Source organism: Ahaetulla prasina, chromosome 4 (assembly GCF_028640845.1).
Source record: "Ahaetulla prasina isolate Xishuangbanna chromosome 4, ASM2864084v1, whole genome shotgun sequence".
In the NCBI taxonomy this organism is placed as follows: Eukaryota; Metazoa; Chordata; class Lepidosauria; order Squamata; family Colubridae; genus Ahaetulla; species Ahaetulla prasina.
This window is the reverse complement of record NC_080542.1, coordinates 69871161-69888209: the sequence shown is the minus strand read 5'-3', so window position 1 is coordinate 69888209 and position 17049 is coordinate 69871161. Positions and strand designations below refer to the sequence as shown.

Below are 17049 nucleotides of genomic sequence, written 5' to 3'. Positions count from 1 at the left end.
TGAGGAGGGGCCTCACCACCGCCTCTTTCAAGGCGGCAGGGAAAACACCCTCCATCAAAGAAGCGTTCACAATTTTCTGGAGCCAGCCTCGTGTCACCTCCTGAGTGGCCAGTACCAACCAGGAGGGACACAGGTCCAATAAACATGTGGTCGCATTCAATCCCCCCATTAACCTGTCCATGTCCTCAGGAGCCACAGGATCAAACTCATCCCAAATAATAACATCAAGACCTGCCTCCCCTACCCCATCCGGATCTACCCAATCTGTGTCCAACCCTTCCTGAATCTGAGCGATTTTATCAAACAGATATTGTCCAAATTCCTCAGCTCAACCCTTTAAGGGATCCTCTACCGCTCCCTGATGGGAGCGAGCGGGTCACCCTAAACAGGGCGGTTGGGCGGTTATCTGCTGATGTAATGAGGTTGGAAAAATACTCCTGTTTTGCCAGCCTCATCACCACTAGATAGATCCGAATTTGAGACCTAACTAGTGTCCGGTCAGATTCGGAGCGGCTGGCCCTCCAGATACTCTCTAGGAGTCTTTTCCGGCACTTCATCTCCCTCAGCCCCTCAGAGTACCAAGGGGCTAAACGAGATCGGCACCAGGTCAGAGGCCGCAAAGGCACGACTCGATCTAGAGCACTAGCCGCCGCCCGATCCCAGGCGGCGACCAGAGCTCCAGCCGAGTCGTAGGCTAAATCCTCAGGGAATAGCCCAAGCTCCGTCTGGAACCTTCCAGGGTCCATCAGGTGCCTGGGACGGAACCAGCGAGTCGGTTCCGTCTCCCTGCGGCGGGGGTCGGCGGTTCGAAAGTCCAGCTGAAGGAGCGAATGATCTGACCATGACAGGGGTCTGATAACTAACTCCCCTAATTCCAGATCATTCAACTACTGTCCAGAGATAAAAATCAAATCCAGAGTGTTTCCCCCGATGTGAGTGGGGTCGTTCACTAACTGGGTCAGGTTCAAGGCCGTCATGGAAGCCATGAACTCCCGAGCTGATGTGGATGCTATCCCCACCAACGGCAGATTGAAATCCCCCATGACCATAAGCCTGGGGGTCTCTACTGCCGTCCCGGCGACCACCTCCAACAGCTCAGGCAGGGTTTCTGTCATGCAGCAAGGAGCTAGGTACATGATCAGTAAACCCACCTGAACCCCACGGCCCCACTTCACAAGGAGGGACTCACATCCGGTTATCTGTGGCACAGTGATCTCCCTCGGCTCAAGACTCTCGTTGATAATAACCGCCACTCCCCCATCCCTACCCTGGGCCCTGGCCTGATGGAACCCACGGAAACCCGGTGGGCACATCTCTATTAGGGGAACCCCCCCCCTTCCGTGCCCAACCAGGTCTCCGAAATGCCAATCAGGTCCACACACCCCTCCTGTATAAGATCGGAGATGGGGGCTTTATTTATAATTTTTTATTTATTTATTTATTTATTTATTTATTTATTTATTTATTTATTTATTTATTTATTTATTTATTTATTTATTTATTTATTTATTTATTTATTTATATGATAATGTATACAAACCAGTGAGAATACTAAAAAATCCTGTCTTTAGAAACTAATATAAACAATGTTGCCTTTATCTAGAAACTGAAGTGAAGGAAAAAAAGTTTATTCCACCAGACTAATACTTTGAAGACACTCAAGCTGCACACTTTGTTGATACAGCAGGACTTCAAACTGCATTACATTTGTGCAATATGTACTGCACAAATTCCATAATCTTCAAATTGACATTTCTAGTTAATATTAATAGCTCATTAAATTATCTATCTAATATTTACCTTTGAACACCCAAAATCAAAGAATAAATAATTTGGTTTCTAGAAATCAGTCAGTAATATAACGTATATTAAAATTTTGTTTTACACCACCATGAATAGGTTTTTTAAATTGATGTATTAAGCCTCAATATATTATTTAAACTATCCACAGATTCAAAATGGTGAATAATTACTATGTTCTCGTTATATTCTTCTACACATTTAAAAGCTATGTTCTATAATCCAAGTCTCAGAAATTAACTCGTAAAATGAGACCAGCAAACACACCTCCATGTTGTGTTTGAGGCAGAAAGTAATGAGTACTGTTTATACAGTAGCAGCTGATGAGGCCCATACTGAACAAAAAATATATCATCTGAATTTCTATGTTCAAAAGGGTTCACAAATCCTATTGTGGCTGGCAATGATATGCTCTTACAAAACAAAATGAATATAACTGGCTAGCACTGGCTAGGGGAAGAACTTTCTCTTCCATGGCTCCTCCTGCCCTTTTAAGCAACTTATCCCCTGAGGTGAGATTGGTTCCTACCCTTCTGAAGACCTGGCTCAGCTAGATGGCTGGGGATCACAATATGAGAACATTAGATAATTAGAACTGCAGAAAAAATAATTGCTACCAACCTGCCTGAGGACCTGTATACTGCACGAATCAAGAAGAGGGCCGTGAAAATATTTGCAGATCCCTCGCATCCTGGACATAAACTGTTTCAACTCCTACCCTCAAAACGATGCTATAGAGCACTGCACACCAGAACAACTAGACACAAGAACAGTTTTTTCCCGAAGGCAAACTGATTTATTGAATCTGCACTACTATTAATCGTTTCATAGTTCCCATCACCAATCTCTTTCCACTTATGACTGTATGACTATAACTTGTTGCTGGCAATCCTTATGATTTATATTGATATATTGATCATCAATTGTGTTGTAAACTTTGTACCTTGATGAACGTATCTTTTCTTTTATGTACACTGAGAGCATATGCACCAAGACAAATTCCTTGTGTGTCCAATCACACTTGGCCAATAAAAATTCTATTCTATTCTATTCTAGAGGTGGCTGTTGAATTAAGAGTCAATGCCACTTCCCCGGGGCATTCTGTTTTTTCTCACCCCATCCTTTAATTGTTTTTTATCTTGATTGAGATTTCTTTTTTTATTCTTCTAAATATATTTATTTGTTAGGATTTTTACTGCTGTAAGCCACCTAGAGGCATTAAGAAATGGGCAGCAAATAATTTCAATCAATCAATCAATCATTTACAATACTCATCATTTATTACCAGTATATTTTTATGTCTCTCAAATTTATGATCAGAACATAAATGTAGATTTTTGTAAAGCGCAGTTGAGACATAAAAAGAGGTCGAATTGATTTTCTGCATAGAAAGAAAAAAAGAAATGTATGTATAATCTATATGCAATTTCAAAAATTATACAAAATGAAATTAAAGAAAAGACAGTAGTTCAAGATTGCAGAGAATATACTTAACAGAATAATAAAATTGGAAGGGAACTTAAGGTCTTCTAGTCCAATCCCTGCTCAAGCAGGAGACTCTATAGAATTTCAGACAAATGGTTGTCCAATGTCTTCTTAAAAACCTCCAGTATTGGGGCACTCACAACCTCTGGAGGCAAATTATTCCACTGATTAATTGTTCTAACTGTCAGGCAGTTCTAGGTTCTAGGTTGTCCTTAGTTCTAGGTTGATCTCTCTTTGATTAGTTTCCATCCATTGCTTCTTGTTCTGCATTCAGCTTCTTTAGAGAATAGTTTGACCCTCTCTTCATTTCAAGTTAATATTTTTTGCTCATAATTTCAAGGAGGAATGAATTTAGTCTTTGGGCTAAATTAAAACAAGAGTCTTATAGCGCTTCAAATCACATATAGGGTTACGAAAGTAAATTGAAAAGCAGGAACACTGCAACCATTTAAGAAGAGGATTTATTACAATTGGGTTGATAGAAAACTGCCTCTATAAAAAGATTTGCTTGACACACAAAATTAAGATCTAAAAGTGTTAACTTACAACAAGTATTAACATGCAGCAGTGATATGCATTTGTGTCATACATACTGATCTTGCACTTTTACATTATTTTTATATATAGTAATTATACATTTGTACCAAAAGATTTTACTATGCTCTAGAAATAGACAGGGCTTTAAAAGTAATTCTACTACTCTTTTACTATTGTATTCCTATACAATATTACTTGAAATATCCCTGATGACAGTAGTGGGGCTTGTTCAGGAATGTGTATATGTTTACCTATGTAAAAAACAGGAATCTCACAGATAAAAAACTACATACTGTATACTTCTGAAAAAAGACAGCATATATAATTTGTTATGTATAGCCAAGATCTATTTGTAAAATAAAATATTCTTATCAATTCCAATCATTATGGTGCAGTGGTTAGAACGCAGTACTGCGGGCTACTTCTACAGATTGCCAGCAGTTCGAGAATCACCGGCTCAAGGTTGATGCAGCCTTCCATCCTTCCAAGGTGGATAAAATGAGGACCTAGATTGTTGGGAACAATATACTGACACTGTAAACCACTTAAAACACTGTGAAGTGGTATATAAGTCTAAGTAATATTGCTATCCTATTTGTTTTACAATTTTTGTATATATTTGTCTTGGTAGCATTGGTTAACTAGCACGCCTGAGAATTGAAAACCAAAAAGGATTTTAATGAAGTAAACTTTAAGAATTTATAGGGGGGAAAAGGAAATCATGTCCCTAAAGGGACTGGATCATGTCCCTTTAGCTTGACAAGAACCCCAAATCAAAACAGCAAATAAGTTTTTGGCAGTTACAAATAGCTTCAAGTTACAACCATTGATTCACTGACAGTTTGAAGTTACAAAGGTGCTGAATGTGGGGACCTATGGCTGATATTTGAAATTTAATTTGCCAGTGTCCCCCCAGTCAAATATTCTCCATTTGTAATCAGGCCTGCAATCTAACCGAAAGTTCCAGATCATCCTTTTTATTAAGGGCCAGACTACCTTTTTTAAAAATAAGCTTGCCTACAAAAAGAAGTTGGAAACTAGAGCTGATCCACTATCGTCTTCTTATATAACACCATAAAACACACATTCATATAATTCAAGTTTCACCAATTTTTACTAGTACCATGTGACAGTGAATTGCAATTTTGTAAATAGTCCCTTGTACAAATATGTGCTTATAAAGATCCCAAAGTCATTTCAGAAACAATTTTCATTCCCTTTTTAAAAAAATAATAAGACAATGTGTGCATTGTGGACAATCATATGGTTCAAAGCCCAATTTGATAAAACAAATGAAACAAATTATAGCATTATAATAAATACCTATTTTTTTCTATCAATCTCATTTTATACATGCAAAACAAAAACAACCGCTTATAGGTTCAATTCCTCTCATGATTAGTTAAGATATATTCTTTTAGCAGAAAAACTTTATCCATATTTATTATCACTTGTGTTGCATCTTCAATAACAGGACAGATCCCATTTTTAACAGAAGCTTAAGTAGTCCCTTGCCAACTCTTGCTATGAAACTATAATCAATCCTCTGTAAATAAAAAGCTTCCATATCTATAATGAAGCAGAAAAATCAGGAATGGGGAAAAATAAAGGCATATATACTTACTTATTAACAAAGACTCTACATTAAATGAAACTGCAATGTGCAAAAGTATTTTGCAATGTGTAAAAGAAAAGACCCTTCATAATAATCTTACCTCAGACTCATCTGTTGTTTCTTCATCAGTCACAGACTCCTGAAAACCATATATAAGAGAAGAAAGAAATTATAATGTGGAAAAAGTTAATAAATTAACAGTACAATCCAAAACTTCACACTATTTAATGGAATTCATTCCTCAATAAATATCAGACTTCTGTCTCAAAGTATGTCTTTTCTTTGAGGAGCAGGAATGGGAAAGAGACATAAATACCTATCTTAGATCTGTAAAATTGCAATGATATTCTAGCCAAAGGACAGTGTTTTCTGCATCCTTACACTGTGTACACAATTATTAGGCATTGTGTATTTTGATCATATCATTATTTTTATGCAAGCTGTAGAAACTTGAATGCTTAGTGGATATAAGCATATCATATGTTTTGTGTAATGAGGGAGGATGTGGTCTAAGGAGATCAACACCTATATCAAGATGTGCATAATTATTCAGCAGCTTCTTTCCTCAGACAAAATATGAGGAAAAAAGAGATTTAACTGACACTAAAAAGTTAAAAATTGTAAAAAGTCTTTCAGAGGGATGCAGCACTCTTGAAATTGCTAAGCTATTGGGGCGTGATCACAAAAACATCAAACGTTTTGTTGCAAATAGTCAACAAGGGTCACAAGAATTGTATTGAGAAAGAGCATTGGTCTTACCTGATACGCTTCTTCTCAATGTACTGCCGGAGAATCCAAAGAGTGGGTATTGCTCCGCCTTCTTCCTTTGGAGACTGAATCTGTTGAGCTTTCTGCCATGCCTCTCCTCGTTGCCTCCCAGTTTGATGAAGATGTAGCAGACAATTTGACCTTTCTCTAACTTTGCTGTCCGCTTCTGTACTTGGGACCCAACTGTTACTAGGATAGGACTGGATTCTCCAGCAATACATTGAGAAGAAGCATATCAGGTAAGACCAACGCTCTTTCTCTGATGTACTGCCTTGAGAATCCAAATAATGGGACATAACAAAGCCAGCATGTCCTAAAGGTGGGTCTCGTTCTGGTCCCAAGTCCCCCTGTTTGTCTGTATCTTCTGGAAGACCCTTCTGCCAAAAGCCACCTCAGCTGAGGGGAATGCGTCCATCTTATAGTGTCTGATGAATGTGGATGGTGAGGACCAGGTTGCTGCACTGCATATCTCCTCTACAGAGGCTTGTGTCGCCCAGGCAGCTATTGTGGCTGCGCTTCTGGTAGAATATGCAGTCCTTTTTCTGGGCCTTGGCAGAGCCTGTATTTCATACGCCTTGGTGATGCATGTGCGAATAAGGTTATGTTGTTGCCACAACCTTACTACCTTGTGGAAGGTTGGCATGAGACAAACAGTGACTCTGTTTTTCTCAGAGAAGCTGCCCTTTTAATGTAAATGTGAAGTGCCCTCCTGACATCCAAGTTATGTCACTTCCTTTCTAGTTCATGTTTGGGGCTCGGACAGAAATCTGGCAATATAATTTCCTATGCCCTGGCAATACAATTTCCTGTGCCCTATGGAAGCACATAGGGTAAAAATGTAGGGTCCAATCGCAGTACTACCCTGTCTGTATGGAATATACACAGATCCCCCCCTTACGGACAAGGCTGTCAGTTCCGATATCCATCTGGCCGAAGTAATCGCCACAAGGAATACTACCTTGCATGTTAGGTATCGCAGGTAGTCTCTTGTAATAGTTTGAAGGGGTTCAAGGTGATTGCCTGTAGAACCTTAGATGGATATCTGTGCACCACTGATGGTTTTAAATTGGTTGCCCCCTTAATGAAGCTGCGCACCATAGGTTCCCGCATAATAATACCGATGCTAGAGCTGCTACCTGCCTATGTATGGTGCTTGAAGACAACCCTTTGTCCAGTCCATCCTGAAGGAATTCCAGGATTTGATCCACCATTACTGAGATGAGATCTATGTTGCCCTTGAGGCACCAGCTACAAAAGGTCTTCCAAGTCAAGTCGTAAATCCTATTTGTTGAAGGCCTCCTGGAAGTCTGGATTGTCATGATGACTCTGAAAGATAATTTGCTCTGTGTCAGGGCTTTCTGCTCAAATGCCAAATGGTCAGATTTTGCCATTGTGGTTCCGGATGCACCAGAGCCCCCTGGCTGAGGAATAACATTTCTTGTGGTATCCTCCATGGTCTATTTACTGCCAGGCTGACCAGGTCTGCGAACCATGGCCTCCTGGGCCAGTGGAGAGCTACAATTAATACTTTCCCCTTATCCTCCAACACCTTCCTGATTACTCTCGGGATCACTGGAAGAGGGGGGAAAGGTGTATAGAAGTCCCTTTGGCCACAGGGTTCAGAGCTCGTTGGTTCCCTCCGCACCCGGTGTTACGAACCTGGAGTAAAATCTCAGCAGTTAGCTATTTGATGGTGTGGCAAATAGGTCTAGGACCGGGGTCCCGAACTGTTCTGTTATTTCCTTGAATAATCTTGGGTGCAGCTGGCACTCTGCGTGATCGACTGTAGTTCTGCTGAATTAGTCTGCCTGTACATTCACTGTTCCTGATATGTGCTCCGCTCTGATGGAGAAAAGGTGCTTCTCACCCAGAAGCCCAACTGTTCTGCTTCTTGCATGAGAACTCTGGAATGCGTGTCCCCCTGATGGTTGATGTGGGCCTTTGTGGCTACATTGTCTGTCACGATGAGAATGTGATGGCCCTCTATCTGCCCTGAAACTCTCTCAGGGACAGGTGAATTGCCCTGAGTTCTAGACAGTTGATATTGTTTGCCCCGTCCTCCTGCAACCACTGTCCCTGTGCCATCTGTTCCTGACAGTAGGCTCCCCAGCTGAAAAGGCTGGCATATGTTGTGATGATCAGGCAGTCGGCCTCCTTGAAATCACAGCCCTTGTCCATGGCCCGGAATATCCACAATGGAAGGACTGAACAACCTTGTTGGTAACTCAAACCTTGGGTGTTTGAGTTGCTTTCTCCGGACTTTTGGTAGGGTAGGAGAAACCACTGTAAGGATCTTGTGTGTAGACGAGCCCAAGGAACTATCACAATGCACAATACCATCTTGCCTAGGAGCTTTGAGAGAATGGCTAGTGGTACTTTGCGGTCTGCCCTAATCTGATTTACCTTATGCTTACCTGTCACTTCTGTGACAGGTAGACCTTGCATAGTGAGGTGTCTATGATCACCCCCAGATGAGGCAAACGGTTGGTAGGAATCAGATGACTCTTCCCATAATTGACGAAAAACCCATGATCCTGCAGAATCTGGGTTGTCACTTGTCACTGATGCCTGATCGTAGGAGGACTGAATTAGTATATCGTCCAGATAACATTGGACTCATATCAGAAATGCCCTGATGTGGGCCGAGAGTGCTGCCAGGATCTTGGTGAACACCCTGGGTGCTGAGATCAGGCCAAATGGCAAGGCTCTGTATTGGTAATGGTGCCCCGCATAATAGAACCTGAGGAACCGATAATATTATGGGGACATGAAGGTATGCCTCTGTCAGGTCTATGGATGTTAAGAAGTCATTCTCTCGAATGCTCTGCAGGATGGACTGGAGAGATTCCATCTTGAACCTCTTGTAAATGAGGTACTCGTTTAATGTTTTCAGGTTGAGAATTGCTCTGCACCACCACCACCACCACCACCAAGATCTTGGGAACCACAAATAGTAAGGAATAGAAACCCTGTCCTTGTTGGTCCGCCGGGATTGGCTGGATGGCTTGAATGTCCAACAGGTATTGGTCCCTATGAGGTTCCACTTTGTCTTGTCCCCTGGTATGGGGCAGCGTATAAAGAACCTTGGGCACACCAAACTTTAGCCTTTTTCTGAAGAAGCTGGAAATGGCACTGGTCTGAAGTACTTTTCATTCCAGCTATTTACTTATGGTGGCTGCCGGCACCAGCACTCACTTCCTCTGCCTTGTAGCAGCACCAGTCAAACCAGGTAGCCTGATAACTAGGTTGCAACAGTTATCAGTTAAACTGATTCATCAGATGTTCTTACCCAAGAGTTTCCTTCGCAAGCCTCTCACAATCAAGAACTTTGCATTCTAAATTCCAAGCCTCCATGCTCCCGCAGTGCTCTTTACAATTCGAGCTGCTCCCGGCTCCCTGCTGCTTTCCCTACAGCTGATTATTGCTTAATAACAGAGGAGACCAACCTTCCTTTCCTCCGGGCACCCCAGAAGCGCTACTTCCAAAGCTCCAGTTCTCCACTCCTCTCACCTTTTCTGACCAGCAGGCTGATCTACTCTGGTCCTTGCACAGTGAAATTAGTTTGTTTAAATCTCTCTGACACTTGTCTCTCTACCCTGAGAATCCAAAGTATACAATTAGCTAAACTACTTCTCTAATAGCTCAATAAAAAGAAATTGCGTCTCTCCTGGATACAAGACTGAATCAAACTGGGAGGCAACCAGGAGAGGCGTGGCAGAAAGCTCAACAGATTCAGTCTCCAAAGGAAGAAGGCGGAGCAATACCCACTCTTTGGATTCTCAAGGGAGTCTTTTTTCTTTGGAGAAAAAAAGACGCACATTAACTGCCAAAGATTTGAGAAGAATCAAACGTGAAGCTACCAGGAATCCAGTATCCTCCAGTGCTGGCATATTCCAGAACTACAACCTATCTAGAGAGCCCAGAAGTACAAGGTGTTCAGGCTCAGAGACATGGCCAAGGTAAGGAAGTCTGAAACCCAACCACCACTGAACAAGACACATAATTTGAAACGGCAAGACTGGGCCAAGAAATATCTGAAGACAGATTTTTTTTCAAAGGTTTTTATGGACTGCTGAGATGAGAGTGAATCTTGACGGACCAGATGGATGGGCCCATGGCTGGATCAGTATTGGGCACAGAGCTCCACTTCAACTCAGATGCCAGCAAGGTGGAGGTGGGGTACCAGTATGGGCTGGTATTATTAAAGATGAGCTAGTTGGACATTTTTGGGTTGAAAATGGACTCAAAATCAACTCCCGGAATCTACTGCCGAAAGACACTTTAAAGTGCCAGAAGACACTTTATTCAAGCACTGGTACAGGAAAAAGTCTGCCTCTTTCAACAAGATTTATGATTTTTAATCAGGACAATGCTCCATTGCATGCATCAAATACTCCTGTGTGGCTAGCCAGTAAAGGCCTTGAAGATGAAAGAATAAAGACTCCCTTCCTCACCTGACCTAAACCCTATTGAGAACTTGTGAACCCTTTTTAAATAAGAGATTTACAGTGAAGGAAAATAGCACACCTCTCTGAACAGTGTCTGGGAGATTGTGGTTGCTGTTGCACAGAAAGTTGGTTGTCAACAGATCAAGAAACCGACAGACTCCATGAATGGAAGGTTTATGACAGTTACTGAAAAGAAGGATGACTAATATTGATCGCTGATTTTTTTTGTCTGAAATGTCTGAAATGTTTATTTGTACATTTTGAGTTGTTTATTATTCTCACTTTAACAGATGCAAATAAACGAGTGAGATGGGCAAATTTTCAAATTTTTCATTTAGTTGCATAATAATTCTGCAGACTAATAGTTGCCCAATAATTGTGCACACATAGATATTCTCCTAAGAAAGCCAAAACCTCACTTTTACTTTCTTAAATGTTCAGGTTTGAATTTCATTAACATTTTGGATTGACCAAAAACACCGTAGTTGTTCAATAATGAAATGAATCCTCCAAAATACAACTTGCCTAATAATTGTGCAGAGTGTATATATTACCTAGAATATATAGAGCAGCATCAAAAAATTACAACATTGCTGCTTATTTACCTAATTCAGATAGCATACACAGAAACATTGGGCAATTATCCAAGTTTTGCAAAGGAAACTCTTGCTCCTCTGACTTTTAATCCTCAGATATTCATTAAATCACTACAGATATTGGTACTATATGATATATTAACACTAAGATCTTGAAATATTTAATCCTACCACTTTGATTCACATATCAAAGTATAATTTCAAAATAAAAGTCGAACTGAGAGGATTGCTTTTTCTATCAAAATGTCTTCTATTCACATCTTTTCTATTCACAGCATCTTGACAAATGTCTTCCAGACAATCAATTAGCACAAACTAGGGGTGAAATGTGAACCAGTTTGCTACCAATTTGCTGGCCATGCATGTGCACTGTGTGCCAAACAGGCGCTACGTGCGTGCTTGTGCACCGAACATGCACTGCATGTGCATGTGCAGTGCACATTAAACACACATTGCACATTTAAAAAGCTACCGGTTCAGGCAAACCAGTAGTTAGTTACCGGTTCGGTTGAACTGGTAGTGTTGTGACCAAGGCCCAAGTAGTGATTACCAAACACAATTCAGCCATGAACAAACTTATTTTATTAAAAAAGCTGAGAATTAATTCATTCTCAGCTTAGTCCAAAACAAAATTCTTTCTAAACAGCACTGGAATGAACAATGCTTGAACCCAATGGCTCATTGCTGCTCTTTTAAGCCTTATGGAAGTGGCCAATCATCCTCTGGCCTTACCCCTGAGTCATTCTTTTTGCTTCAGCTGCTCTTGCCTTCTGGCAACTCTTCTCATGCGTGCACTAGGAACAGGCTCCTCCTATTCCTCTGCCTCTCTGCTGTCTGCCTCTGGAGGCTCCGGAGTCCACACACCACTTTCAGATGGCCCTGGCCCCATCTCTGTCTCTGAAGCAGAGCCTCATCCGGGCCTTCCCCTGACTCCAGGACTGGCCCATAATCCTCCCCAGCCTCCTCACTGTCCGACTCCGCTGCCAGGTCTGCAGGTTGCTGGCAGACCACAACAGATGGCTGTGGTCCACCAACTACGATTTGATGATCACTTGTGCCATGATCATTTAGCTTTGCTAGAAAGCAGGATTTTCTGCTTTCTAGCGAAGCTAAACTGCGTGCCACAGCTGATTCCCCCCCTTCGCTATTCTACTTATCCTCCCAAGTCTTCTTTTGGCGCATAATTTGTGTGCTTTTTTTTTCTACCAGTTTGCCTGGTAGTTTTTATCGCTATTGGTTCACCCAAACCGGAGAGAACTGGTAGCATTTCTCCCTGGCACAAACATCAAGCAAACACTGCAGTCAAAGAAAAACAGACTTTCCAGGGAGTAGAATCATACTTTCTACATTTGGCAGCTTTGAATATTTTATGCTGGTCAACAGAAAGGGATAATTTGAATAAGTAATACGATAAGTAACCCCTCCTCTATTTATACTTTAGTGTTCTACCCATGCAGGGTTCGATCTAGAATCACAATTTAGATATACAAGCTAAAAACAAGTATCAAAGAAGCCAGTGTTGATAAAGAAATGCATTTTGAACTATAATCTCAAAAAATCAACCAAATTTTAAACAAAAATGTATCCCATTCATTATAAAATTGGCTCTATTTCTGCCATTCATTATAAAAATCTCTTTAAAATGTTTTGCTTTTATTTTACATAGGGAAGTCTTTTTTCTTTACAGTAGAATGTAGATTCTACAGGATGTCTTTCAAAGTTTAAGGAATTTAAAGTTACTCAAAAGATATTCAGAAAGCAAGTAAGATTAAAACCAACATTATTCTTGGTCTTACATTGCTCAAATCATCAACAAAAGTTTTACTTTTAAAATATCTCTCACAGAAAGTAATATATCTTACTGTGGCAATCAAACACACAAAGGAAATTGAGTCTACTCTTGAAAATCTCTCACCTGTCCAGTAACAAAATCTGCTGATACCACACTTCCTGCAAGAGGTCAGCAAAATGAAGATTCACTTAACTTATTTACAGTTATCAATAGCAATAAAAGGTTACATCTAATATGCTGACAATGAATTTAAGCATTTTAACAGCAGCACACAATAGAAATAAAGACTTCATGAGAAGAGAATGCTTTAAAAACCTTATGAGGTAACCTTTTGACAATAAGATGAATAAATTTAAAGCTCAATTTATCAGGGACAAGATGGTGAAGGAATTACAATTACAGTATATACTAAAAGATGTTTCATAGATTCTTTATAAACATCATGATTTATACACTAACTTTGCAGGATGTGAGGGGCGAATCACTAGCTATCCAGTGAATCTGAATCTTTTCTTGATCCAAGTAACTTGGTGTCCTGCCTCATTTTAGTAAAAGTTTTACACAGACTACTACCACTATTGGATTCTCTTAAATTACTTACTGGGGGAGGGGGGAGCAATAAAAAGCCTCAGAACTGTACTGAACTTCTAAACTATCTAAGAAGTTGAAAATCCAAAAGCAGGCTTCAGTCACTTATTTAGGCCCAAGTATAGTATTAAACCGTGGTCCCTTTGAAGTCTTGGAAGGTTTTCCAATTCTCATGCAATTTAAATTATTTTACTTCAAATCACCTCTAGAATGTAACTGTTAAAACACTCTCTCTGGATTCAGGTCTGCTAATAGGGTAGAAACAACATTGGTCATTGATTAATTGTTTTGTTATGACTTGATAGAATGAGTAAAACACCAAGACACACACATCCCCAAGTTCTGTTAGACGTCTCAGAAATGGTGCTTGCTTTCTCCAGTATTATTGTACATATCCTACAAGTGTTTGGCATTAGGTACAAACTTCTGCATGGTTTCATTTCTACTTGATGTAGCAGTAATCTATCTGAAAGTTATGAAGGGATTAAGCCCATAATTGAGCCCATAATACTTCAGTGTGAGTTTCATTTATTTATTGATTTGGGGTAAATATGAAACCCACAATTGTACATCAACATATCAGGCCATGTTAATGACTGTAAAAGGCTTGAATTCTGTAAATGTATGGATAATGTAAGGAACTAGTGATTAGAAAGAAATTCCAGCAAGATGGAAATATTTTCATCTGTAAATGTTCATGCATTATGGACTACCTTGAAGTATTTATATTACTGTAAGCTTATTTTCAAAATTCTGTTATTTTTTAATAAAAAATATCTGTGGATAATCTGAAAGATACAATGTTTATAAAGTGTAAGTCTATTCCAAATAAGCACCAGTAAAATACAGAATCAAAATAAATCAATTACCTAAAGTTATTAATATGAGCTAAGAATTTGAAATTGGCTGAAGCAGCCAAGACACCTGACCCATGATGGGCTGTCAAAGTATGCTTGTGATAAACTGCTTATGAACGATGTCCAAATTCAGTTTCAAGCTGAGAAAAGTTCTTAAAGTAATTATTATACAACAGCTGGCTCCTGTCAATGTTTTCTTTTTTTAAAAAAACAGGTTTTTCCACCTACAATTGTAGATTTTCGTCAAAGAATTAGTAAAAAATGTCATTATCAAAATCTAATCTCTCAGTTTCAATCCAGTCTTGCCCCAACAAAGCCTAATGACCACTAACCGCGCACACTCTACAGGAATACCATTTAAGTAAAAGTTTTCTTTTTTTCTACTTTATGTCAAGCCAAATACTTGCCATCACAGGAATACATAATAACTTACCAACAAGGTCCATAGAAAATAATATTCTACTAATTTTAATTCCACACACTTATGACTGATAAAATATAAAGTCAATATTATTTTTGCAAATCCAGTAAATTAATTACATTAAATTAAAACCAAAAAGAATTTCATTAACTAAATTGAGATTACAATCATCAAGTGGAAATTGAATTTTAGCTAATGAAATCCTTGGTGCTCTAGTTTTTCCCAAATAAATTTCCTAAATATTGTTTCACCTGAAAGTCTTTATATGGAACTAATATTGGAATGCCTCTCTAAACACAAGGAACAATATTTATTTTATTATTAATTTTGCCTTATAAACTAATTTAATGGAATTTTAATCAATCAATTAACATTGAAATAAATTCTTTTTAAAAGTTTCAACATGTTTATTTCCACATATTTAGAAATACTTAATATAATTAGTAGATATCATAAAATTCAAGCTGGGTTTTTATAGTAAAAACTAAAAGATGTAAACAAGATTTATCTCAATTAATCTTACAACCATTTTAATTTCCAAAGTACTGTACTACCAAAATAAAATTAAGCAAAAATGTAGAAGGTTTAAACAGGTGCTAAAATGTTATAACCATAATAATGTTCATTGATTTCTCTATGTTCAATAGATTTCATGCTTAGGATATTTTTATATTTTATTTGTTTTTTAAATTTGGAGGGCACTTTTTTGCCTTTTTGGATTTTTTGATTCTGTTTAGGTTTCTGTTTTAGAATTTATTGTCTCTACAAAGCAAATGAAACAAATATAAAATCCAGTTCAGCAGTCAAATAAATGAGCTCTGAAACATTCTTGCTTCTTCTCATAAAGTAAAAGAGAGTACGTTAACTGTCGGTTTATAAACTTCATTGAGCCATTGCAAATTTATGAACATTTTATTAAAATTATGACCATTCTTTACTTAACATAATTAAGTATGATGTGCAAAACCAGGCACTGTAGTTTTAAACTATAGTTTATAGGTTGGCACATCATCTTGACCTGTTACTTATAACCCAATTCAACAAATGGTTAAACAAGATTTGGTTTAATGCAAAAACTAAACCTGGATATTTTCTGTTTAGTAGGGTTATGCAATATTCCAAAAGGTGCTTTAAACACATGGGGATGTGAACACCAAATCTACCTAAACTTCTTAAAGCAACTGTATATTTTCCTAGAAGTGCATGTCCTTGCTTTAAGATGTTGCAGATAGGCACTATATTTAAATTCCTTTCAAAAGCCTTTGGAGATTAAATCTGAAGACTGCATAGCCCATAATTTGAGATCGTCGCAACTAAAGTTCATAAAAGCAGTCCGCTAAAGTTGAGGAAACGGTTGTCCAAAAACCTTAATATTTTTATAGCTCAATCTATAACAAGGAATCACATTCATAGAGCAAGTTAATTATTGTATTACTGCGGTATTCTGCAATCCGAAATGAAAACGCGCATGATTTTCACTTAATACTTTCTTTAAACTCTTCCCTATCATATAAACAAACGAATATTTTATCTTAAAGTTCTCCGTTTTTATCTTTTCTCCATTATTAGGGTCTTTCTGATGTATAGAATAATAGCAGTTTCCTCTACCCATTCCTTTATCGTTTGTTCACTCAGCGATCCCGCTGGATTTCTACTTTATTTTACCAACGTCAGGAACGTACAAAAGCGCACAGCTCCAAAGTTTCAGTTTTATATTTTTCGAAACTCTTCAGGATTCTCCAGTTTATAATAACTAGCTTGCTGTATATATATTTTACCTTTTCCGCAGTTTCCGCCATAACGATACGTGAGACAATCATGTGAGAATGCCGGAAGTAAGTGTCATTTGGCATGCTGGGTAATGTAGTTCCTTTTCTCCGTTTTTCTATCTCCAGTTTCCCCAAGAAATTCCCACGTGAAGATGTGTTTTTTGAGTTTTCTTTTGCGCGTTTAGGGTTATGAAAATAATAAATATTAAGCATAAAGTATAAGTCAGAACCTAACTACAATGACAGCACACATGTATTTTAAAAAACAAAGCGCTTAATACTATATTTTTATGTCGAAAGAAATGAAACAAAACAGTAGATTCACCAGAAAGAGCGGCGAAGTGCTCAATGTATACCAATCGCTTTTCTTGCT

General features: G+C 38.8%; 1 protein-coding gene across 4 annotated transcripts in view; it reads right to left on the bottom strand.

Annotated features, from left to right (window-relative positions):
• Nucleotides 1-16765, bottom strand: part of VPS41 (VPS41 subunit of HOPS complex) — a 259609-nt gene extending 242844 nt beyond the window's left edge. The window contains exons 1-3 of one of the 4 annotated variants that reach the window (XM_058179682.1): nt 6197-7298; nt 5538-5576; nt 4276-4328 (exon numbers count right to left, since the gene is read on the bottom strand). In XM_058179682.1, the coding sequence (XP_058035665.1) occupies nt 4276-4302 (27 nt within the window). In that variant the 5' untranslated portion in view covers nt 4303-4328; nt 5538-5576; nt 6197-7298. Of the gene's footprint in view, nt 1-4275; nt 4329-5537; nt 5577-6196; nt 7299-13164; nt 13186-16685 lie in introns of those variants that run through there. The other 3 variants (XM_058179680.1, XM_058179683.1, XM_058179681.1) reach the window with 3 other exon arrangements.
• Between the last annotated feature and the right edge of the window lie 284 nt (nt 16766-17049).